This window comes from Tamandua tetradactyla, chromosome 1 (assembly GCF_023851605.1).
Source record: "Tamandua tetradactyla isolate mTamTet1 chromosome 1, mTamTet1.pri, whole genome shotgun sequence".
Lineage (NCBI taxonomy): Eukaryota > Metazoa > Chordata > Mammalia > Pilosa > Myrmecophagidae > Tamandua > Tamandua tetradactyla.
The window spans coordinates 215,701,258-215,726,925 of NC_135327.1; the positions used below are offsets into that span (position 1 = coordinate 215,701,258).

The 25,668-nt window shown below is 40.4% G+C and overlaps 1 protein-coding gene and 1 pseudogene across 14 annotated transcripts in view; both read right to left on the reverse strand.

Annotated features, from left to right (window-relative positions):
* CCNY (cyclin Y) overlaps positions 1 to 25,668 on the reverse strand; it is a 317,654-nt gene that overhangs the window by 35,014 nt on the left and 256,972 nt on the right. For all 14 annotated transcript variants that reach the window (XM_077152045.1, XM_077152047.1, XM_077152032.1 and 11 more), the window contains one exon: positions 4,721 to 4,821. In XM_077152045.1, coding sequence (XP_077008160.1) covers positions 4,721 to 4,821 — 101 coding nt within the window. The remainder of the gene's footprint in view (positions 1 to 4,720; positions 4,822 to 25,668) is intronic.
* Positions 4,831 to 25,476, reverse strand: LOC143679879 (epoxide hydrolase 4 pseudogene; annotated as a pseudogene).

The window sequence follows — 25,668 nt, forward strand, 5'->3', positions numbered from 1 at the left end:
CTAAAGGCATTGTAACTTGAAGGCTCTCAACACTTACTGCCAGTTATCTTTCCAGAAGGATCGAACCAGTGGACTTTCCCGCCAGCGTCTGCTTCACCTCACCCTTGTCGACCCTCACCGTTACTGTTTTGAGAAGCGTCTGCTAACTGGATGACAGCTGAATTAGTCTACCCTTTTGCAATTTAAGTTTCTCTGATCACCTATCCAGCTGGCAAGGTTATTCGTATTTATTGTTAATTTTTCCCCATTTCTTCTTTGTAAACTGTTTTTGCTTTACTTTATAATTTACTGACACCAAAAATGACTTTTCAAACTTCTAAGAACATGGCCGAGTAGCTCTCTCCGAATGCTGCTCTGCTCCTCTCGGCGGCACCAGCAGAACCTGCCACTCAGGGTGCAATGTCGAGGCGGACACAGGCCTACATATTGCACCAACTCAGAGGCCTGGCTTGCACCCTGGATTCCAGAAAGGTTAGATTTTTGCTTAGGACTTAACAAGACAATAACTAACCTCACTCTATCACAAGAAAAATTCTATTCTTCCAAATGAATCTATTTCTAGATGTAGTCATTCAGGTGATTTCAGCATGAACATTAAAAGTACCTGTGGGCAGAGGGTAATACTTCCTCTTTTCTCTTAATGTCCTGAAAAGCATCAAATCTGACAAAAGGAATTGCAATTGGGGTAAAAAAGGGCTTCAGAATTAAAAATAATAATATAGCTGACAAAGTGCTTTCATATACATTAACAGCCCTGTCATGGAAAATAGATGTGATTGAGTCTGTTTTATAAATAAGAAAACTGAGGTTCACTAGCTGAAGGCCAGGATTTCTGACTGGTATGACGGTTTCGTGCCTGTTGGTTCTAGCAGGCTGCATCGGGAAAGCGGGGAGAAATGAAGTTTCATTCACTTAACAGTCATGCTCTGATGACTGCTTTTCTAATCTAATGTCAAGTTTAAATTGAATGTTTCCTATGACTGAGATTGGTGTAATGATTAGTTTAATCCCTTTGAATGAAAAAGGAAGTGGCTCTTATTCTCCCACAAGGTATAGGAGAAATATAACTGGCCACGAAGGCAACAAACCTGCGTGCAAATCCTGGTTCCCTTCTATATTAGGTGAGAGTCCATTCACCTCCCAGAATTTGAATTCCCTCATCTACAAAATTAGGATGATTCAACCTACATCACATCACAAAGTTGTTATTACAATCAAAGAAGATAAAATGCTTAAAAGCATTATCTCAATTATAAAGTTCGAAACTGAAAGGCACTATTGTTGTAATTTTCCTATCAATGATTTCACCTCTACAGGTCTGACTTCTGCAGATTGAGTGAAAATCTCTAGGGTTCCAAGGTCACTTTCTTCAAACCGAAGGCAAGATTGGCTGTTATGGCCTCAGATGTCCATGAAAAACAGGGCAACTCTGTAGGCCAATTTCCACTCATGGTTATCTCCCAGAAAGTGAGAAGACTCAGCTGCTGTTTTATGTAGAGTGCAGCTCTGCAGGCCAGTTTAGATGAAAATGGAAGCAGTCCCAGGCTTGTGGCCTTGCTCCAAATGGTCAGCTCTGGAGGCCTGGTTGGTGTGGCCACTTCCTCAAAAAATGATGAGGTCTGACCAAGGATGGGCTGGACTCAAACCACACTACAAAGAACAGAAGTTCATCCTGGCCAAAGGGTTTGCTCAAGTGCTTTTACCACAGAGCTGGGAAGAAGAAAATGCTATTTTCTTGCCCAAGAAAACAAAACAGACTTGCTGGCACAGTACCTGTCTTACTTCTACCTAGAGCTAAATTAGCAAAGCATGTGGCAATCCTAACTCATCAGGTCATGTGGCAGTGGCTTCTGGCAGAGTAGAGGTCTTGTGGCCAGACTCTGGGAAGACTAGGGCCAGGGGTGACATGGCCCCTAAGCAGATGGGCTCCTCACAGACCTCTGCCCTTCTCTTTTGTCACTGCTCATGAGCTTTACAAGCTTTGGTGGGGCAAGCATAGGGGAGGTTGGCAAACGCTAAATCAACACCAAAGCTGTTGACATTTAAGGGATAGACGGGAAGTCAAATTCTCAAAATAAGAGCTAATGCCTACAAAAAGTGTGTGACATGAGCACCAAAACTTTTTAGACCCAAACTTTTCTTTCACTGTTTCAGTAGCACCCAACCCTCTGCCCCACTGCCAACTAGAATTTGAAAATTGTGAATTTTAGCAGTTCCAGATTTATAGGTGAATTGTCTTCCAAAATTAGCTTATATGTAAACTGTTTAGAAGCTAGAGCATTCTCACTAAAATAAGGTTTTTAGGAAGTTAAATTCGGGCCATAAATATTCATATAAGCCCATCCTGAAGTTGAACTACACAATTAAAGATTTTGGTATAAATTTTGAAGTCTTTGGGGGACAAAAGGGCCTTGGATTTGGTGGAGGCAGAAAAGCAAATATGAGACAGGAGTTTCCTTTTGCCAGGTATAACAAGCACTTAAGGCAAAACTTTAAAATAAGACAGCATTCAGATTAGGAAATTCCTACCCTCCTTTTGACACTTCTCTTCCCCTTCTGTTTATCCTTCCCCCCTTACATAGTCAAAGCCCCTGGCTGAAGAACTCACCCAGGCCTGCTAACACCTCAGAAGGCTTTTTACTCTAGTTCCTTGATCAGAACCAACAAGTGTGGGATGCAGGCATTTATGGGGGAGGATTCTGACGGTACTGCTTCAATTTGAGCCCATGCTGCTCAGCACCCAGCTTCTAGACACACATTTTTAAAAAAGTGGTTGCTTTTTAAAGCAACTGAACCACTGACCAAAGGAATTTCAAATCTGGGTGGTGAGGAGAAGTCTTCTGGATAAGGGCAACCGCAGTCTCTGCCTGTCTGAATGTTTTGTCTGGATGGGCAGCTGTCTAAACTGTTCCTACTTTTCTGCTTCTTGTTTCCTCCACTCATTAACACATAGTTTATTTAAAGTTTCAAGAGGCCTGTGGTAGGGAAAGGGCAGGGCAGCTGTCCTTTTACCTTAGTGGTTCTCAACTTGCCTGTCCATTAGAATCTTCTGGAGGGAGGGTGGGTAAATATTCAAACACCCAGGCTACACTTAGGACCAGAATCCTTGGGTGAGAGCCAACCCTTAGTGTTTGGGTGGTTTTTTTGGCTTGTTTTTTAAAAGCTATCTAGCTAATTCTAATGTGCAGCCAAGGCTGAAAACCACTGATTTATAAACATGTGCTTACGTAAGTTCCGATGGCCAAGACTCAATCACTGAACTAACAAATAGCCATCCCATCCATCCTGCTCTGAGGATCTATGTCACAATCAGTGGTGATTTTAAGTCATTAAAGGGTGACCTGCCTTTGCCAATTGAGTGAGAGCCGATTGTGAATCCCAGCGAGTTCCCAGCTGCCACTTAAAGTGAGGAGCCATTCTGCTTCATTTTGCTTCGCTTATTGGGAAGCAGGATCCCAGGATTAAAGGAAAGCTAACAGCTTGCATTTGTGCTTTTTAAAGATTGAGCAGCTGCCAATAGCTGCATGGTGTGCACAGGTCTTCAGGGCTTTCCATAAATGCTAACTACTTAATCTAAAAAACGCTTCCAAGAGTTAGCTGTGCCTCCCAGTTCCAGGCAGTAAATTGTGGCCCAAAGATATTTAAGTGACTCAGGACAGTCACCCAGATAACTGCACTGTGGAGCAATTATTATGCACACTTCTCTCCCCAGCTGCTGTCTCTGATTATTTGGGACTAAGCTCATTGGTCATTTACAGTGCTCTTAAACGCCATTTAGACCTTGGAAACATGCCCCACAGGACAGAAAGAAATTCTATATAAACAGGCAGCCTCTACCCTAGCAGCCCTGACTTCTCCTTTCCACCTGGAGCACGGGAAACCATCCCAGCACCCTCCTGGAAGTCACTGTAGACAGCGACCTGGGATCACATTTCAGCCGCTGAAATCAAACACTTCTTCACAAAGGAATGCTAACACTTACTGCATATGTGGCTGAACGTGTGTGTGCTTTCTTAAGCAAACAGAGAGATAAATATCCCACGTTTTTCTTAACTGAACCTCTGACCTGACCCAGGCACATTAAGATGCGTGTGGCCCCCACAGAGGTTACATCACAATGTGAGCAGGAGTACTACAGGGAAAACCTCGCCCTTCTACCACCCATTGTAAAATAAGGAAATAAGGCCCCCAAAGAGAAAGGAGTTTATCCAAAGACTCCTTTTTTTAAAAAGGGACTTAAGTTACATTTTAAAAAAAGGGACTCACAGCCTGACCCAAATGCTCTCAGTCAGCGGCAGTTGAGAGCCATTTTCCACCACCACCTGCTTACTTTCTACTAGAGCCCTTGGTCTTAACTGTGACCACAGGAGCCTCCTTTTATTCAGAAGGTAAAATACTAGCAGTGTTGTCCTAGATGGCTTCAATACAATGTAGAAGGGTAGAAGGCATGCATAAAATTTGAAGGGAAAAAAAGTCTTTAAATAATCTACCTCTAAAATAATAAACAAAAATTAGGGAGTTTTATATAATTGCAATATGCATAAATATTTGACAATCTGCAATATTAACTACCAAAATCATTCCTTGAAAAGTTTTTCACAAGTCAATGTCCTCCCCTTTTCCACTCTTTCCTCTCCCAGGCCCCATAACCAACCAGCATAGTCAACAGATAGGGAATAGAAAAGGCATTTGGTTATAAGCAAAACGTGTATATACCCACCATTTAATTGTATACTTGAGGTTTGGTTGACTGACTGTGCTATCGTCTAGGAAAATAGTGGAGCAGGAGCTGTATTTCCTTGCTATTTGTCCTGGAGGATGCTGGAAAACAATGGACAACAAGACAGTGACAATTATACAGGGCTCAAAATTCTCCCAAAGAACATCACCCCCTTAAACTTGAGACCAGATCACAGAGGAAAAAATGTCTTAGCAAGAAATATTAACCTCACTACTAAACACAGTATAAAAACATTCCATTCATAAAATGAATTTCTTGCTCTCCCATATATCAAAACCACCAAACCACCCCTAGTTCCAAAACTCTTCCATCAGGAGAACAGTAAATTCTTGCAACCAAGAATCCAAGGGTCAGCTGCAGAGTCCATTAAGCTGGCCTGCCCTAGGGACTATGTGAAATATGCAGTATACCTCTTCACCAGACCAAAAGGAGACCCAGAATTAAGGGGCATCCTCATTTTATACTCAACAACCCAAATCTACTGTACCCATTTTCTCTACTCATGGGGATAAAATTGGATTTGGGGACCATGGAAAATGCAGCCCATCTCCTGGCTAATCTGCTTTTCAGGGAGTGACGAGATAAAGGAAAAGAAAAGCACTTCTTTGTAAGGGGCAAAATTGTTTTAAAGGGGAAGATTATCTGAAATTTTGGGAGACACAATAAATGAATAACATTTAGGTAGTATGCCGGTTCAGTCTTACTGGTTCTTTCACAATTACATATAATTTTGAGCTCTCTGGAGAACTTTAGAACTGAGACAACTTCTTAAAAATACTGGTAAAGAAAACAATTTAAGTTATTAATCGATGATATCTAATTGAAGGCTAATTATAACTCTGGCAACAATATGGTAATAGTGGACTTGGACATCAATCTGGATGATTCTTGCTCGAAAGTAAGTTAGAAAGAAATATCAAAATCAAAGCATCTGAACAAGTACCAAATTTCCATTTGCTTCCTAATATGTTGACAGTCTGTGTTATTCTCTGCAACCAAGAGACCACACAAAGCCTTTGCAGAAATCTTAAGATTGTCTACCTGACCTACCAGCTCCAACAAAGCCCTTGTACCCATATTTGATGAATGTAAAGGAAGTCCCAAGACTAATTAAAAACCAAATGCCTGGGCGGGCCACAGTGGCTTAGCAGGTAAGAATGCTTGCCTGCCAAGCCCAAGGACCCGGGTTCGATTCCCGGTGCCTGCCCATGTAAGAAAATAAAAAAAAAATAAAAATAAAAAAATAAAGATATAACCTTTAGGGAATTAACTCCTTAATGTGACTACTTTGTCTCTCAGGCATATCTTAATCACATTGTTGCCTGTGGCAGTGCTGAAGCCTGATAATGCTCACAACTCTATCTAATAAATCATTAAAAAATAAAATAAATTAAAAAAAAACAAAAACCCAAATGCCCTGTTCCATACTTTGAAATTCACTGCTGATGCAATTAGATTTCTTTTGTAAAACAAAACAATGAAACTCTGCATCAGCCTGAGAAACATTACAATGATGTTATGAACAATCTCCCGAAACTAAACAATAAAATTAAGTCACTATTTGGGACAGCCAATTTTAAAAATTACCACTAGAGGACACTACCTTACTGAAACAGTACGATCCTCTTCAGCAGTGGTCTTATATAAATAGTACGTGCATCAAGATGAAAATAACCAAAGTTAGGAGGGAACTTCAAAAGATAAGGCCCTAGAATGCTTTCCTGTCATGCAGGAGACCCCTGTTTCGATTCTTGGCCCATGCACCCCCACTCCCACAAAAAAAAGATAAAGTCAATTCTCTGACTTCACTTAAGCTCACACTTTTATGTGCCTAAGCAAAAAGCAACTAAAGTTCAAGTTACACCTTAAATGTCAATTTAACATGCCATTTTTATGTTTGTCAAATTAATCACAACATTCTCATTAATACCATCTAAAGGCATTAAAAATAATCTTCTTTCCCATTTTAGGCTCTTGCACCAATCACATTTAAGTCACATAGGAATTACTAAAAATTCAGAATCTAACAAACAGCTATTAATATGGATGGCAAGTTTTAAAAATCTTTATGAAATTTTCTCGACAGGTACAAAATCAACTATAAACAACAAAACCTCAACACACCATGTGTTACCTAAAAATGCAGTCACTAACTGATGGACTGACACATTTTAGATATGGGATAACTTTATGGATAGTATCAGCAATGAAGCACTGAGAGGTCAACAGTAATTCACTTCTGTTTCATGTGGTGTTTCAACTATTTCCTCTGACGCAAACTCCTTCAAGACTGGAATGTGATGGGAAGAGCGAAGGACGAATGGTTTCCCTAAGAAAATAAAGCCCTGATGCCTCTGCCAAGTAGAGGAGGCGAGGGAGCCTGGCGGGTGAGCAGAGCTCATGTCCCCTCAACCTGAGGCGCTGCCCCCATCAGCTAACCGAGCCCCTGGGGCTAGAGGATTCAGCCCAGCTGTCCTGCTGAGGGTCCGGTCCTGGCCTGGGGACCTCCTCAGTTGTGGGCCTGGCACTGTGGGCACCCAATGCTAAGGGCTGATGTGTGTCTGCCCTCAGTCAGTCAGGGGGTCACCAACTCAGCTTCCAAACGCTTCAGTGTTCCCTAAGTTTTTAACTACTTAATTCATTGAAACTATTCAAAAGTTTGTAACTGAATAAAAATCCCAAGTATTAATTTATAAAGATTTTTATCTGCAGGGTAGCTCTCATCACTCTAAATATCAGGTGCGACATTTGTTGGAAGGACTAAGAGATTCGTAGAATGTAAACGTCTTGATCTGAAAAATCGAAGTCGCGAGAAAGCTGAAATGACAGGAATCCACCTACTGGAAACACTCTTGCTGCCAGAGTCACTTTCCTGTCTTCGTCTGTGTTTTGTGCTGCTCCTCCCAGCCGGGGCACGGGGAGGGGACTGAGTCAGGCCGGACACCAGCACCTTCTGCAACACGGCGTTGACCGCTGACTGACACGTGACACGGGATGCTGGTAACTTTAAAAGCCGCTGCCATGTCTGCTGAATCATCAGACACATCATGTGTGTACATTGAGAAGTGTGCTCTAATTAGTCACATAGTTTTAATAAACACATGGTGTGCCAGGCAGTTCTTAGTTTTAATCAAAACATTAATTAGCCAAAAACTTATGTCTCACGATTCTGAAAAAATCTATGTCTGTGCGTATGTGTAGGTGATACCCAGGCTCTTCCCCTTAGGTCTGACCTTTGTAGGTAAGACCACGCCGTGAACTGGTGCACTGGTGCAGGAGGGCACGGTGCACGGGTCAGGAATACAGAGGGTGGAGCAGGCTTGTGCCCCGGGCAAGTGACTTCGCTGCCACTACTGCAGGCATTTCCTGCACAACAGACCCTACTTCATGGGGCTGGCAGAAGGCGTAGATGAGTCAGTATCTATAAGGCCACAGAGCAGTGCAGGAAGCAATACAGAAGCACTTGTTAAAAAATACATTTTATTTGTTGTTCATATGTGGCCTCAATCTCTCTAAGCCCAACTATGCAACTGAAATCATTGCCCTCCCCTCTACACGGGATATGACACCCAGGGGTGAAAGTCTCCATGGTGGCATGGGAGATGACACCCAGGGATGAGTCTGGCTCTGGCACCGTGGGATCAACAATACCATCCTGACCAAAAGGGGGGAAAAGAAGTGTAACAAATAAGGTATCAGTGGCTGAGAGTTCAAATGGAGTTGAGAGGCTGCTCATAAGGTCACTTTTATGCAAGCTTCAGTTAGACATTGTTACCTATTACAGCTTGCCAAACCCAACCAAAACCATTCCAGCCAACCCTAAAGAACACCTAGGGCAATGTATAAGACTCTACAAAGTTTCCATGCACTGGGGTTACTTTCAGACCCTAGGTTTCAGAAACCTCCAACCTCCAGATGGGTCTCTGAAGCAGGTGAGTCCTAAAACTTAGACGGGCCAGCCTCTCCAGAACATCAACTAGTTCCATCTCCCTACCCCGTATTATCAACAGCCCCTTCCAACATGAAAAAGTTAGAACGGCCATAGACCAAACACCGCTAAAGACAGGGATAGAAAGATCAATGGTGATGATGGAGTTATACTGAGAAGGTAGGATTTAACAAAAAAGCATGACTGCTGAATCATTCTTTTGGTATTTCTTTTGGTCTTCAGTATCTCAGAGCAGCTAGAAGTAAAAACCTAAAACTGTGGAATTGTTACCCACACCAAACTCTGAAATCTGTTCTACAACTAACTGTTGCACTGTGCTTTGAAAGTTATTGCTTTTTTGTATATGTTATTTTTCACAGAAAAAGAAAAAAAAAAGTTGATTGTGATGATAAAAAAATATTTATTCCCTCTAGTCTTCAATATTCTGGAGAAGCTTGAAGGAAAAATCTGAGATGATGGAATGGTAGCTCATGACAAACTCTGGGATCTGTCCTGTAACTACCTGAAGAAGAATGCTTTGAGAACTTGCTTTTTTTCTTTGTTTTGTATATATGTTATATTGTACAATAAAAAAAAGTTTAAAAAAATACATTAAGCACAGTCAATAAGAAAAGTGACAGGGATATTTTCCATGCTTAAGTGTCTGTAACTGTTCAGTAGTATATGAAAGAAAGTACCTAAGCAACACTTTAGTTGAAAAGGATGGGTCTAATGATACCGTTAGCCTAGACAGATTTTACCAAGGGCAGCTCTCTAGGTAGGAAACCAGATGATATAAAACGGAAGCAGGAAACAGTCCAAATTAGAGAGAAGCCCAATGATGGATTCTTTCTAAAGAAGTACTAGTTTATATCTTTGCAACAGCATACATTTTACACATTAAACTACAGCATACAGAATAACAGAAATGCAGAGCTAGACTGAAAAACGGCATCTGGTTCCCTATTCCTAACCTGTCCACACTATTAAACAATGGTTATTAAAGGTCCACTGATACATAAGAATTGTTGGACTGTAGGTTAAAGGGATTTTACTGAAGAGTTATGTTTCAAATAATGAGATAATTTCCTTAAGATACTTCCAATACTGATGACTGTCAGATACATAGATATACAGATGCACACACATGCAGACGGGGAGGGGGGATAAGACTTCCACTGGACCCTCTGCAAGGACCAGGAACCCTTCTCCCAACTACTTCCGCATCCCTCATCTTCTCAGCCCTCTTCCCACCACCTTGCCTGTGCTGTCTGCAGAGGATGTGCTTCACAGAGAAGCCATCTTCCTTCTTCCTCCCTGGCAAGTGAATCTGTAGCTACCATCCCCTTCTACCTTCAACAGAGGATCTAACTTTCTCCAGACCACTCTGAACTTTCTAAAACTTTGTTCACACTCCACCTCCTCCCTTCCCATTCACCATGGACTCCAAATTATATACCCAGCGAATACTTTTCAATCCTAATAGGAAGTTGGCTTGAAACTCTTTTACATCAAAACTCTTTTTTCTCTTGGGTTCAAAGACGAATGTCTCTCCTGGCTTCCTCCTACCAAGCTACTCAAGTCTCAGCAGCCAAAGTTTTCCAGAAGTACCTAGGTATATTTCCTTGTTTTCTATTTACTCATTTATCTCCCCAACTCCCTGCACTGAAACTGCTTGACCATTTCCTGTTTCTGGAACTTTTCTCTTCTCATGGCCTCGATGACCGTATATTCTCTTCTGTTTCTACTCTTGCCTCTTTGGGTTTTCTTCTCTGTCTTCTTTGATAATGCCCCTTATACCTCTGCCCTCTTGGCTACTTACTCTCACCCCCACCACCCATTCTTTATGCCACAACAGCTCAGATATTCTCTAAGATTCTTCTTAGTAGGCTCCTTCTTTCTTTTTAAATCTTACCCCTTTCTCTGGCTGCTGAGATCACACTATACACGGGAGCCCCAGATCTGCACGATTGGCCCTAATCTTCCCTTGAGCTCCAGAGTGTATGTGAAAGCCAGCCTATTATCCACACCCAAGTCTGCTCTTCCTCCTCTGTGCCTTATTCCAGGAGACAGCCTCAGTTCCCTCATCTATAAAAGCAGGGTTTCAGAACATTTTGGTCAAAAGATTGTGACCATTAAATAAGATAATGTTGTAAAAGTGTCTGGTTTAGAAACCTACAACCTCCAGATGGGTCCCTGGACCGGGTAAATCCTGAAACGCGGAGGGCCCAGCCTCTCCAGAACATCAACGAGGTCCATTCCCCATCCCATATTATAGACAGCCCCTTCCAACTGGAAAAGTTAGAATGGGCATAGCCCAAGTACCCCGAAAGAGTGGGAGAAAGATTAAAGGTGATGGCGGAGTTACACAGAGACGTAGGGTTTAACAGATGAGTATGACTGCTGAATCATTATATTGATATTTCTTTTAGTTTCCAATATCTTAGAGCAGCTAGAAGTAAAAACCTAAAACTGTGAAACTATAACCCACACCAAACTCTGAAATCTTTTCTACAACTAATTGTTGCGATGTGATTTGATATTTATTGCTTTGTTGTATATACGTTATTTTAAACAGAAAAGAAAAAAAAAAGTCAATTGTGACGATTTATATATATCTGGAGCAGATAGAAGGAAAAATTTGAGACAATGGAATGGTAGCCCATGACAAACTCTGGGGATCTGTTCTGTAACCACTTGTTGAAGAGTGCTTTGAAAATTGTTTTTTTTTCTTTCTTTGCTTTGCTTTGTATATACAAGTAAAATAAAAAAGTTTAAAAAACTGCCTGGCCTATTTCTCTCCAGCCAACATAGCAAGCAGACTCACCACCCTCCCCCTGTCTACGTGGGACATGACTACCAGGGGTGTGGATCTTCCTGGCAGCGTGGGACAGAAATTCCAGAATGAGCTGAGATTCAGAGCATCAAGGGATTGAGAAAAACTCTAGAATGAGCTGAGACCCAGCATCAAGGGATTGAGAAAACCTTCTCGACCAAAAGGGGGAAGAATGAAATGAGACAAAGTGTCAATGGCTGACAGATTCCAAACAGAGTCCAGAGGTTATCCTTGAGGTTATTCTTATGCATTAAGTAGATATCACCTTGTTATCCAAGATGTAATGGAGAGGCTAGAGGGAACTGCCTGAAAATGTAGAGCTGTGTTCCAGTAGCCATGTTTCTTGATGATGACTGTATAATGATATAGCTTTCACAATGTGACTGTGTGACTGTGAAAACCTTGTGTCTGATGCTCCTTTTATCTACCTTGTCAACAGATGAGAGGAACATATGGAATAAAAATAAATAATAGGGGGAACAAATGTTAAAACAGATTTAGTTTGAAATGCTAGTGATCAATGAAAGGGATCAGTAAGAGGTATGGCACATAAAATTTTTTTTTCTGTTTGTTGTATTTTTCTGTTGTCTTTTATTTCTTTTTCTGAATTGATGCTAATGTTCTGGGAAATGATCATGATGATGAATATGCAACTATGTGATGATATTGTGAATTGCTGAGTGTATCAGTTGGGAATGTTTGTGTTTCTTGTAATTTTTTTTTAATTAATAAAAAAATTTTTAAAAAAGACATAGTCTGGCAGAATGGATTAAAAAACAGGACCCATCTATATGCTGTCTCTACTCAAAGGACATGAGGGCAAGGACACAAATGGACATTTACACACCAATGTTTATAGCAGCATTATTTACAATTACCAAGAGATGGAAGCAGCTAAAATGTCCATCAACAGACGGTTGGCTAAACAAACTGTGGCATTTATATAAAATGAAATATTATGCAGCTGTAAGACAGAATAAAGTTATGAAGTATGTAACATCATGAAAAAAAAAAAGTACCTGGCCTATAATAATTTAGTAACTGTTGGTTCTTTTCCTTGTTCTGATAAGATGAGCACTTCACAACTATTCTTAAAATTGCAAAAAATAGTACTTTAATTAATGAAAAAAATTACGGACATAAGACTTAGAATTTTACAGTTGAAAAAACACTGGGGATTGTCTACTTCTTTCAGGTCATATTGTAGATTAGGGAAATGAGGCACAGGGAAGCTAAGGCACTTCCCAAATGGTAGAACATGATCCAGGAGGAAAAGTGGGCCTAGTGGGTGTAGCACAGAAGAATGATTAGAGAAAAGGATGAGTTTGGGCAAGATAAGTAAATTTTCTGGAGAAAATGGAATCATTCCCAGGCTCACAGCAGCACTGAAAATGAAGTAGCGTACACAAGAGGTCCTGGCACAAAGACAATCTAGTTTCCAGGTCTTGTTGATGCCCACGTCTCTCCAATCCACTAACATAACGGCCGGCGCTTCCTACGTGCCCCTGCGGTGGTAGGGAGCCTCCGAAGTGTACGGGAGCACGAAAAACACGCAGGTCCGTTCCAGGAGTGCCGGAGGAACACGACTGCCGGATCTGCACAGAGAACTGTACCTGAGTGCGGGCTTCTCCCCTAACAGTGAGAGTCTACAGCTGCGGGGCAGAGGATGGGCTCATATAAAGACAGAAACAGAAAGTGTGCATTCCATCCTGGCTTTCTTGTGTCCCTGCTGGGAACTAACTAACGTGGAAGGGACAATCCTCATGGGCTGGGTAAGAGTGTGGCTTCAGTCAGCAAACCTGGGGTTCAAGTTTCAGCTCTGCCATTTATTAGCTGTGCAACCTCGGGCAAGTGACTTAACCAGGATGGGCACACAGCCTGGCTCGCTAGGGAGGTTTTCTCACCAGCCCTCTTTCACATTCAAAGGTGTCTTGGTTTGGCCAACAGATTATAGGGTCACCTGACACTTCTCCATAAACTTCAATGTCTTCATCTATAAAGCAAGGGTGGCAGAGCCTCTTCTCACTCTGCTGCTATGAGGACTACGGGAGAAAACCTGTTACGTGCTCAGCATGGACATAGCATAAGGACGTGCTCAACAAATGTTACTGAGTCACCTGGAGTCTGGGCTTCAACTTCTCATTGCCAATGCCCAGACAATAGTCATTGTCGTTTCTTAAGGTATGTAAGGATCATATAAAATGCTTAAAAATATGATGTGACATTATTACATGAGAAGTGTTAAAAAAAATTTGTATTTGGTATCAATGAAATCTCCAACAATAAAAGCTTCACAGTTTTTTTAAAGATCATCATCATTCTCAGGAGAGGGACTTCGACCTTGATAGAAAAAGCAAGATTTGGTATTCTGCCTCCTCAGCACGCAGGGAGATGAAATTTGCAGCACCAATTCTTTATTAAAAATTAACTGGAAAGGTTCTGAGGCTATAGAGTAGTGGTATTTGTACAACTGCATGAATGCATCATGTTCCAGGGAACTATCCATTGTAAACGGTCAATGGTAGGTTACAAGAACATCATCTCAAAAGGAAAAGTTCCCCGAATGCCTGACATGTGCAGAACATGCACGGGACAGAGCACAGCAAGAAGGGCCCACCAACTCCCCCCAGCCACTCAACTTCACACGTGTCTGTATGCCAGACATGCCCTTTGCAGACAGAATGAACTAACTGGAAGGAGCTGGTATTTACCCTCATTTAAAATGAGGACACGAATTAAGGAAGTACCTTTAGACAGGCTAAGCCTACTTAAAATTAGGCCTAAGAGTCACCCCCAAGAGAACCTCTTCTGTTGCTCAGATGTAGCCTCTCTCTCAGCCAATACAACAAGCAAACTCACTGCCCTCCCCTCCCTATGTGGGGACATGAGTCCCAGGGGTGTAAACCTTCCTGGTAACGTGGGACAGAAATCCTAGAATGAGCTGGGACTCAGCATCAAGGAATTGAGAAAAACTTGTCGACCAAAAGGGGGAAGAGCAAAATGAGACAAAATAAAGTGTCAATGGCTGAAAGATTCCAAACAGAATTGAGAGGTTATCCTGGAGGTTATTTTTACACATTATATAGATATCACCTTTTTAGTTAAGGTGTAATGGAGAGGCTGGAGGGAACTGCCTGAAAACGTAGGGCTGTGTTCCAGGAGCCATATTTCTTGAAGATGACTGTATAATGATACAGCTTTTGCAATGTGACTGTGTGATTGTGAAAACCTTGTGTCTGATGCTCCTTTTATCTACCTTAGCAACAGATGAGTAAAACACATGGATTAAAAATAAGTAATAGGGGGAACAAATGTTAAAATAAATTCAGTAGACTGAAATTCTAGTGATCAATGAAAGGGAGGGGTAAGGGTATGGTATGTATGAATTTTTTTCTGTTTTCTTTTTGTATCTTTTTCTGAATTGATGCAAACGTCCTAAGAAATGATCATGATGAATATACAATTATGTGATGATATTGTGAGTTACTGATTATATAACAAGAATGGAGTGATCATATGGTAAGAATGTTTTATGTTTGCATGTGGATATGTTTCATAAACAAACAAAAAAAGAAAGTCCCATTAGCTTAGTTCAGACAGCTAATACACGGTGGAGCCAGACACAAAGTCGATCTGTGGGACCCCACAGGCCGGACAAACTCAGAGCACCACAGGAGGGAAAAGCGGCTTTCCACCGGGGAGGGCGTCCACACACAGCCGCCCCACCCCATGTCCTCGTCCCGCTTCCAATAACACTGAGGGCTGCAGGAGACACTGAGATTAGAAAGTTAAAACAGCAAACCAAAAGAAACAACATAAAGCCCTCATTTTTTGCCTCAAGGTGTTAACAAACTAATATCCTGGAAAAGAAGACTGCACAGCTGTTAGCAGGATCACTTTTCCACAACAAGGAACAATCGAAGGTGCAAACAACCATGGGACTAAGAAAAGAAGTGAGCAAAATCATACGAAAGCAGAAAAACAAACCAACCTTGGGTTCCAAAAACAAAAAGTAGGAAAGTGGCCTTTCTGAGGTAAAATTGTGAACCATGCATACTTAATTATTCACTATAAAATAATTAAGTTAATCATTCATTTCAACCTCTGGTCAAATCTTGGCTCCATTTACCCTATAGGGACAAGCATGTCATTGTCGTTATAGCTCTGGCTGTGAGGTGAAATCCAGAAGCACAATCCAGACCTGGGAGCCATCCTTCAGGCCCAGGGTAGGGGGAATAAGAGGTTTTCCTGACGGGCACCCAGCTGGCTCAGGCCCCAGAGGCTCCTCAAACAGGGACTGGGCAGGCTTCATTGCTGCCTGAGCTCTTTCTGCAGCCACAAAAGAACAAGAGGCTCATTTCCCAAAATATTATTTCTCTACCACTGCTTCATTCTTGACTGCACTGTTCACTTATATTCCAGGCTGTGGTTTTGGGAGTAGGGTGGGGTGGGAAATATTCCAAAATGCTGAGGGTAAAGTAGGGTGGACGTTTACTCAAGTGTACATCTGAAAATACTTTATTTGCTCCCCTGAGAGGCTCAAAAATAGGCTAAAGTTGCCCCAGAATGTGAGAAACGCATGTTTCCTTTTCTACTGTGTGAGAGCGCCCTCTTCTACCTAATAAGTGAACGGTTATGGAAATCCAAATAAGCCAAGTATTTGCACAAAGCAAACTTTTCAAGGGCCTTTGTGGAGCTCATTTCAATTATGGTTCATAGTTCCCCACTCTCCTGGGGGACGGGGAGGCAGATGATATCATTAAAGCACTTTATCAGGTGGCACAGTAACCTGGACAGATCACCAAGCAGAGAAGTGTCAGAAGAATCCAAACTCACTGCCCCTCACCAGGTGTTCCTCCTGCTACACCAAGGTGTCACCAAGTACCCTGACACCGACCTTCCCTATGAAAGTGCTTACACTGGTCAAAACTTTACTAGTTCCAGGAGGTCATTTTGTCTCTTGGGAAAAGTTAAAACAAAACTCAGAATTGTGCTTTGCAGCAAGAAACATCTTATTGTTGATCAGAGTAAAAAAAAATCAAATTCACAGAACTGCAAACAAAAATATTAAAAGTCAAAGACCAGCTTCTTTGGGAAAGTGAGTGGCAATTCCTCAAAATGTTAACTATACGGTTCACATATGACCTAGCAATTGTACTCCAGGTATATATGCAAGACAAATTAAAACAGACTTCTGTACAAAAAATTAAACAAAAATGTCCACAGCATTTTTTTTTGACTTGGTAATAGAATGTTTAATGATTAAAAAATAGTTAAAAGAACTTCAAACAATAAAATGAAAATTATGCCATTTTAGGTTTGCCTTTTAATATGGCACAGCCAATCTAACAGAAGTTTGTAAAAGGCACCATATGTTAACAGGGCAAAGAAAACAAGAAACTAAAACTGAACCACTTTCCCCGTCTTCCTTTCTGTGGACATGTATACATTTTCAGGCAGATGCTTTTCTGTGAAAAATACAACAGAAGAAAATTCAACCTTATATATTACATGTCCACATACTATCAGATTTTTTCGATACCATTTTCCAGTATATTTACTTATGAGAAAGCATATTAAAAGTTTTTCCCTAATAAGTTTAAAGATATTGATGGACAATTTTAAAAATTTTAGAGATTTCATTACAGACCCCTGAAAGAAGATATAGAAAAGTTAATCTTTTCTTCTTGTTTCTTCTTTTAGAAATGTCTGTATCAACTTGTTCACAATGTCAGGTTGGTCTTGCTGAAGCCAATGGCTGGCTTCTGACAAAATAGTTAGCCTGAAATAGTTTTTAACATAAATCTTTGTGACTTCAGCCATCTCAATCTCCATAAATGCATCTCTCTCTCCCCACAGCAGTAGTGTTGGAGTGGTCACCATGTGATGTTTGAAAGGCAGGCAGCTGAAGATATTTCGATAATGGTTAATTGGGCCATTTAATGCTCCAGGCTGAGAAAAGACATAAATATGAGCTTCAAGATCTTCTGTTGTTAATCGACATCCTTTTTGTCCAATGCCAGTGCTGTGACTGGTAAAGAGATGTTTTAAAGCCTTGAAATCATTTATTGAGAACATAAATTCTGGAAACCATGGTATTTGGAAGAAGTAATAATGGCTGGATTTGAACCATTGGGCAGGGTGTCGTAAAATATATTCTGTAAATACATTTGGATGAGGAAAATTAATAACAATAAGCTTCATCACCATTTCAGGATAACAGATGGCAATTAGCCAAGCAATCATGCCCCACCAGCCATGGCCAATAAGAACACATTTGCTATATCCTAAAGAATCCAAAATATCCTTTATATCTGTAATCAGATAGTCCAATTTATAATTCTCTTGATGAATGGGAGCATCTGTTTCTCCATAGCCTCTCAAATCCAGTGCTACAACTCGGTATTCACTTTTAAACTCCCTCAATTGGTGACGCCAAGAATACCAGAATTCTGGAAACCCGTGAAGAAGCAACATAAGTGGTTTGCCTCTTTCTCCAGCAGCAACATAATGAAATCTTAATCCTGAATCCCTGTTTCTAACTTCTGCTGGACTCTGTTACCAATGACATATTCCAAGTTTATTCTCGAATGTCCGTTCACATCAGTGGGACCATACAGTATTTGTCCTTTAGTTTTTGGCTGGACTCACTCAGCATAACGTTCTCTAGGTCCATCCATGTTATTACATGCTTCATAAGTTTATCTTGTCTTAAAGCTGCATAATATTCCATCGTATGTATATACCACAGTTTGTTTAGCCATTCTTCTGTTGATGGACATTTTGGCTGTTTCCATCTCTTTGCAATTGTAAATAATGCTGCTATAAACATTGGTGTGCAAATGTCCATTTGTGTCTTTGCCCTTAAGTCCTTTGAGTAGATACCTAGCAATGGTATTGCTGGGTCGTATGGCAATTCTATATTCAGCTTTTTGAGAAACCGCCAAACTGCCTTCCACAGTGGTTGCACCATTTGACATTCCCACCAACAGTGAATAAGTGTGCCTCTTTCTCCGCATTCTCTCCAGCACTTGTCATTTTCTGTTTTGTTGATAATGGCCATTCTGGTGGGTGTGAGATGATATCTCATTGTGGTTTTGATTTGCATTTCTCTAATGGCCAGGGACATTGAGCATCTCTTCATGTGCCTCTTGGCCATCTGTATTTCCTCTTCTGGTAGGTGTCTGTTCAAGTCTTTTTCCCATTTTGTAATTCGGTTGGCTGTCTTTTTGTTGTTGAGTTGAACAATCTCTTTATAAATTCTGGATACTAGACCTTTATCTGATATGTCATTTCCAAATATTATCTCCCATTGTGTAGGCTGTCTTTCTACTTTCTTGATGAAGTTCTTTGATGCACAAAAGTGTTTAATTTTGAGGAGCTCCCATTTATTTATTTCCTTCTTCAGTGCTCTTGCTTTAGGTTTAAGGTCCATAAAACCGCCTCCAATTCTAAGTTTCATAAGATATCTCCCTACATTTTCCTCTGTTTTATGGTCTTAGACCTAATGTTTAGATCTTTGATCCATTTTGAGTTAACTTTTGTATAGGGTGTGAGATATGGGTCTTCTTTCATTCTTTTGCATATGGATATCCAGTTCTCTAGGCACCATTTATTGAAGAGACTGTTCTGTCCCAGGTGAGTTGGCTTGACTGCCTTATCAAAGATCAAATGTCCATAGATGAGAGGGTCTATATCTGAGCACTCTATTTGATTCCATTGGTCGATATATCTACCTTTATGCCAATACCATGCTGTTCTGACCACTGTGGCTTCATAATATGCCTTAAAGTCAGGCAGCGCGAGACCTCCAGCTTCATTTTTTTTCCTCAACATGTTTTTAGCAATTTGGGGCACCCTGCCCTTCCAGATAAATTTGCTTATTGGTTTTTCTATTTCTGAAAAATAAGTTGTTGGGATTTTGATTGGTATTGCATTGAATCTGTAGATCAATTTAGGTAGGATTGACATCTTAATTATATTTAGTTTTCCAATCCATGAACACGGTATGCCTTTCCATCTATTTAGGTCTTCTGTGATTTCTTTTAGCAGTTTTTTTGTAGTTTTCTTTATATAGGTTTTTTGTCTCTTTAGTTAAATTTATTCCTAGGTATTTTATTCTTTTAGTTGCGATTGTAAATGGGATTCGTTTCTTGATTTCCCCCTCAGCTTGTTCATTACTAGTGTATAGAAATGCTACAGATTTCTGAATGTTGATCTTGTAACCTGCTACTTTGCTGTACTCACACAGCATTTTTAACAGCCCCAAAGTGGGAGCAGCCGAATGTCCATTCAATGGAATATTATTTGGGAATAAAAAGAATGAAGTATTGATAAATGCTCTAACATAGATGTATCTTGAAAACATTACACTAAGTGAAAGAAGCCAATGACAAAGGACCACATATTACATGAGTCCATTTATATGAAATGCCTAGAATAGGTAAATCCATAGACAGAAAGCAGATCAGTGTCTGTCCGGAGCTAGGGTGGGGCCAGGGAATGGAGAAGGACTGCTGATGGGTACAATGTTTCTTTTTGGGGTGATAAAAATGTTCTAAAATTTGTTGTGGTGATGGTTGCACAACCCTGTGAGCATGTAAACTAAAAAGAATGCACTGTACACTTCAAAAGGGTGAATTTTATGACATGCAAATTATACCTCAATAAACCTGTTTTTTAAAAAAATAAACTTTCATAGAAAACCAAAAAAAAAAAAAAGGTCAAATACAAAAAATAAGAAATAACCCTCTGGAGTGAACTGAAATTGGAAATTCGATGCACTGACATGAATTTGTAATTTCTGAAATCCTACTTCTTAGCTATGTCTGCTGAATGTGTCTAAGAAGCACTGGCATCCCAGAAGCGAGGCACCCCAGAAGCACTGATGGGCCTGGTTCCCAGATCTTGGCTGCTAATACTGTTTGCCACTAAAAGGAAACAAGACTACATGAAGAAGAAACTGGTTCCAGGGCTGGGGCAGGTGCGGTACAAGGTGAGCCTTCAATATCTTCATTGTGCCAAAAACCAAGGGTGTGCGCAAAAGAAAAAGAAAGAAAAAAAAAAAGGGACATGTCAGCTCAAAAAGGCTACAACTGGCCTCATCTAGGGTAAGCATCAAATAATTAAGGCCCCTGTACCAAATCCAGTACTAGAGGCAAAAAAAAAAAAAAAAAATACCCTAAAGAATATTAGGGGGACACTTAAAATTGGAAAATGGGCAATTTAAAAGAGCTGTATCAATGGCAAATTTTTTATTGTATGGTTATAATAGAAATTTTTTATTTTATGTGTTGTTCTTAGGAAGTACATAGTGGAGTGGTAGGGGTCAAAGGGTATGATATAAACATCCTGATCACAAATAATTCAGAAAAATAATATGCGACAATGATCAGAGAATGAACAGAAAGTGCTAAAACAATGGCTTAAAATTGGTAAATCTGGGTAAAGGGTATAATATGGGAGTTATCTCTAAGTCTGAATTTTTTTCAAAATTTCTCTCCCGCTTAAAAGGGCAAGAGAAAGAATCTGGTTCTTCAACAGGCTTTTATAACAAAGTCCCTGCTTCCAGTGTAAAGTTGCTCTTTCTCAGACTTCATGCATTTTTTCTTTCCACTCTATTCCAGAACAAGGCAATGAAGTTGAAAGCTGAGAAGGTTAAAAGAGCAATGAAGCAAAAAATACAGGCCTCGGGAAGAGGGTAAAGCTTCCTAAAGGGCGCTGAGTTTCTGTCCTGCTAATACAAGGAAGAGCTGTACCCTCCAACCTCAGCACAGGAGAACAGAAGAACCAAGAGATTACAGACTGAGGGAAAGTCAGAACACCTCCCCACACACAGCGCATGAGCAATGTGGAAACCAGGCAACTGTGGCGAAGAACTGCTGGCAGTTTGTTCAGGGAACAGATCTTAACATCCCAGACAGAAGACCAGGGCTTCAGGTACAGCACCTCCCAGGGAGCACCGCCACTGAGTTTAGGCATCGCCACAGCTCGGAGCAGTGACTCCTCCACACATCTGCACCAACAAGGGCAATGTCGTTTCCAAAACGGCTTTCATCAAAGGCTCTAGGGAAGCAATTCCACCCTCAGCTGTCTTATATTTGGATAGGCCATTACACTTTGCAAAAAAACCTGCTTCACTCATAGAGTGACAGAGTGAAGGAAGGGAAGACTGGTTGAGGAACAAAAAGGACTGAGTTAAAAAAGAGAACATCTTCCGTAGGTAGAGCCGATTACACTCCAGGAGCTGTTGTCCTTCACGTCACGTGCTTCTATCCATATCACTGTTTTTCTGAGTACAGTATTACCATTTCTAGACATCCTATAAAATTTCTTAAAAATTAGGAAAAGAAAAATAACAAATATCTCCCTGTCTCAACATGCCTTGTGTCAAACTAGAATGAGTGGTCTGTGAACCAGAGAAAGTCAGGGTTCCTTCCATGAGGTATGAAAATCCTATACCCTGTATTATTGTTCCAACTTTTCTGTAAATTTGAAATTATTTCAAAGTTAGAGATGGATTTTCTTAATCTAACTGAAATGGCTTCCGCTTCTTTTTTACCCTTGAAGTACATTGTTTTGATGCTAACACAGTAGCTAATCAAAGCAAGGTTGAGAATTTTTAAAAAGAATTCAGCTCCTGGATTCAGCTCACTTCACTCCTTGAGACCTACAGTTTCCACATAAAGACTATAATCAGAACAGACACAATCTTTCAGGGAATCTTATTCCTATCTCATTCAGAGCTAGAAGGCAGAAATCATACCTGAACTGAACTACCTAAAGAGGAACATAAGTTATCCCAGGCCATATTCGCAAATGGAGTTGAACAGAATATATTCTTTCCAGGAAACAAATTCTGGGCTTAAAACTGATGAAATAGGAACTATAATGATGAAAAATGATAGCCATACTCAAAGTATCAGAATTTTATCAGTTTTGACATCAAACTTGGAAAAGTAGATTGAATTCACCTAAACCTCAATGGACAACTGTATCACATGTATTACATGGTACTATATATAGTTTACAAGTCATCTTCATCTAACTCATTTGAGCAACGTAGGCCAAGAATTTTGATCCCCATCCATGAGATAAGAGAACCTGTTTCAACACTTTTTCAAGATCACTCAATTAGCAGGTGGTAGAACTGGAAGCTTGAAAAAATTCTTTCTGCTAAAGCCTAGCTAGCAATGTGACCCCTGCTTAACAGATAAAATAGCATTTCACTCTCTAGTTGCTCTATTTCCTCATTAAGTTTTCAGAGCTATCACCTGTCTCAATGTTAAGACAAATACTTTGGATTGTTCTGGATGAGGATGACATTACATAGTATCCCCAGTAGGACTTTCTCATTTCAAAGTGTATGCTCGAAAACAAGATGTAGGAGGCTGGCCAATCAACTCCTGATTCATTCTGCTTTAATTGCTGTTATCAAGTGGTTAGGAGGTTAAAATGAACAAATCAGGCTAAGGGAAAAGGCATGAGATTTCCCAAAATCTCAGAAGAGCGTTAATGGACTCCAACAATCTACGATGCCACAATTTATAATCGAGGATTTTCACATTTTAATTAAAAGACTTATTGGAGTAGATAAACTTACAAGAAGGAAAGTCAAAACTTCAGCAAACTTTAAAATATATAAGACTTAAAAAAAAATCTGCGTATCTTCCTTTCCTAAAATATTAAATTTTCCTTTAACTGTTAACTTTATCTAAAGCAGAGGTGCAGATAAGAATATGAATCTTTATAGTTCACCCTGATTTAACTTGCTGTCAAAACTCCCTGAGCAGCTTATTCTCAAAAACAAACAAACAAAAAAAACAACTACCTGGGATTCCATTCTCTCCTTCCTTTTCTATCCAGAATGTTCCCTGGTTAAAGTCTACTCTTTTCACTTGGTAATGTGTGCTGTTTGCTCAAGGCCAGAAGAATGTTATTTTTCTTCATCTGGAAGAGGTTATTTTCCCTGTGGTTCCTGTTCCTGGAGCAGAGTTGAACCACCCACACCTCTCTGAAATGTCTTATCTACATCTAATGCTTTCATCTTTCTTAAATAGCAGCCTCTTTACAGATTACCTTAGCAGCATCTCCTATGCGGTCTCTTTAGAAACTAGACAGAAAAATTAAAGAAACATCTTTCACAATAAAGTGAATGAAGAAAAAATTGGTTTTATAAACAAGGGCAAGCATAAGAGTCACTAAAGAGTTAGACGACAAATTAAATTACAAATTTTTGTCAGAGCCCATATTCAGAAATGAGCCCCATAGATTGTCTTATAAAGATTGAATTGTAAATGTCAGCTCTATCTTCAGAAAAGCAAGTTAAATAACCCCTGACCACGAGGGAACTGATTTTACAATCTGAGAAACAGTACAGGGTGAGGTAAGAGTGAGGGCTCTGGGGTGGGCCACAGTGTCTCAGCAGGCAAGAATGCTTGCCTGCCATGCCAGAGGACCCAGGTTTGATTCCCGGTGTCTGCCCATGTTAAAAAAAAACAATAAAAATAAAAAAAGAGTGAGGGCTTTGGAGCCAGACTGCCCGAAATCCAATCCTCGTTCCACCACTTATCTGGCTACCTGCTGTGCTTCAGGTTCCTCATCTGTAAAATGGGAATAATAAATAGTATCTACCTGGCGTGGCAACTGTGCTAAGTAAGTATATTAACACAATTAGAACAGAGCCTGGCAAGCGCACAGTAAAGTCTTAATAAATTATACTGATTATCTTTCCCTACTGTTTTAATTTATCATACCCAAGTCTTAAAATCTAAAAAGCACAGTGGGTTCATTAGCCTAATTAAATCTGCAGATATTTTCACTCAAATTATGAGATTTCAGTTGGTTGGGGATGGCTCTTAATATGCAGAGCTGATGAGCTCACATGCAGGTAGTTCTGCTGAGAGACTGGAGGAGTCGTGCTGTCACTAGGTCATTTATCACCAACACTTAGCACAGATTACTTTTATAGTAGGAACCACAGCATTTGAGCACATCTCAAGAACTGTGCGGTCTCACTGTGTAAGGAGATGAGAGGTTTAGGGGCATAGGTTTAGGGGCTGGGCTGGAATGCAGAGGATGCCTGGGGCAGAAGGCACGTCCTACCACCCTAATGTGTACTGTGAGATGGGAGGCTGGGCTGCCTAACCCGGTTTGTGTATGAAATGGGGTTTGGGATCAAGTAGGAGAGCATAGAAAACTGTAGGTGCAAGTCACAATTCTGCAAGTCCACAGCTGTCTCATTATTCACGATGGGAAGAGGGGTGGCACGCACAATCAAAACTCGAGCTTCCTCTTCCACCAGTAAACCTTTTCAAGAGTCAATAAACCTTAAAAGAGAACTGTGATAAAAAGGGAAAATGGCCTGACTGGAGTTTCAGCTCTTCTCCTTTCTTTGCAATCTCCTTGGCAGACGTGCTAATGAGTAGTAAAGTACCCAAGGGTGCCCAGCAGGACAAAGAAATGGAAGCAAGAATTTAGATAATTAGTTCCAATCGCTCAAATTTTCTATACAGGTATATTCTGTTTCCAAAATTTTTAATCATATTTTCCTCGGGTACACAGTTTGATTTCACAGATGCTTTACACTGATATTTCTAAATTTGAGAGGACCAAAGAAGAGGTAATGAATTGCTTTCAGAATGTGATAAAAACTAGCTGTATGCATGTACAAACACATGGATTTTACCTACAAAGGAAACACCAGGCTCCTAAAGGTTGAGCATGGACTCAGATTATGAATTTCTTTTTCACTGAATTCTGTCCAGACTTTCAAAGGGCAGGGAATTTACTATTAAAGCTTTAAGACTCTTTAACATGCAGCTTCAGTGCCAAGCACCTCAAGATCTGCAAATACTTAAAGGCAAGCAGTATAGGAATCCTAAAATAGATCCTCATGAGATTAAATAAATCACTGTTGTTTTAAATATGAGAATTTATATCATACTTATTTCAATTATTTACTTACGTCATCATTCCACAGCCCTTGCGTGCCAGGGGCGGGGCCTGGCATCAACCAGCTGCCCCAGCGGCTCAAGGAAGAAAGATAAAGAATCTTAATGGGATACCTCATGCTTGGCCACGGGGAGAGAGAGATATTGCTCAGAATGGCCAAGAGAAGGGAACTAGATACTCTGAAAATCCTTTCAAAATTTAAGTTTAATA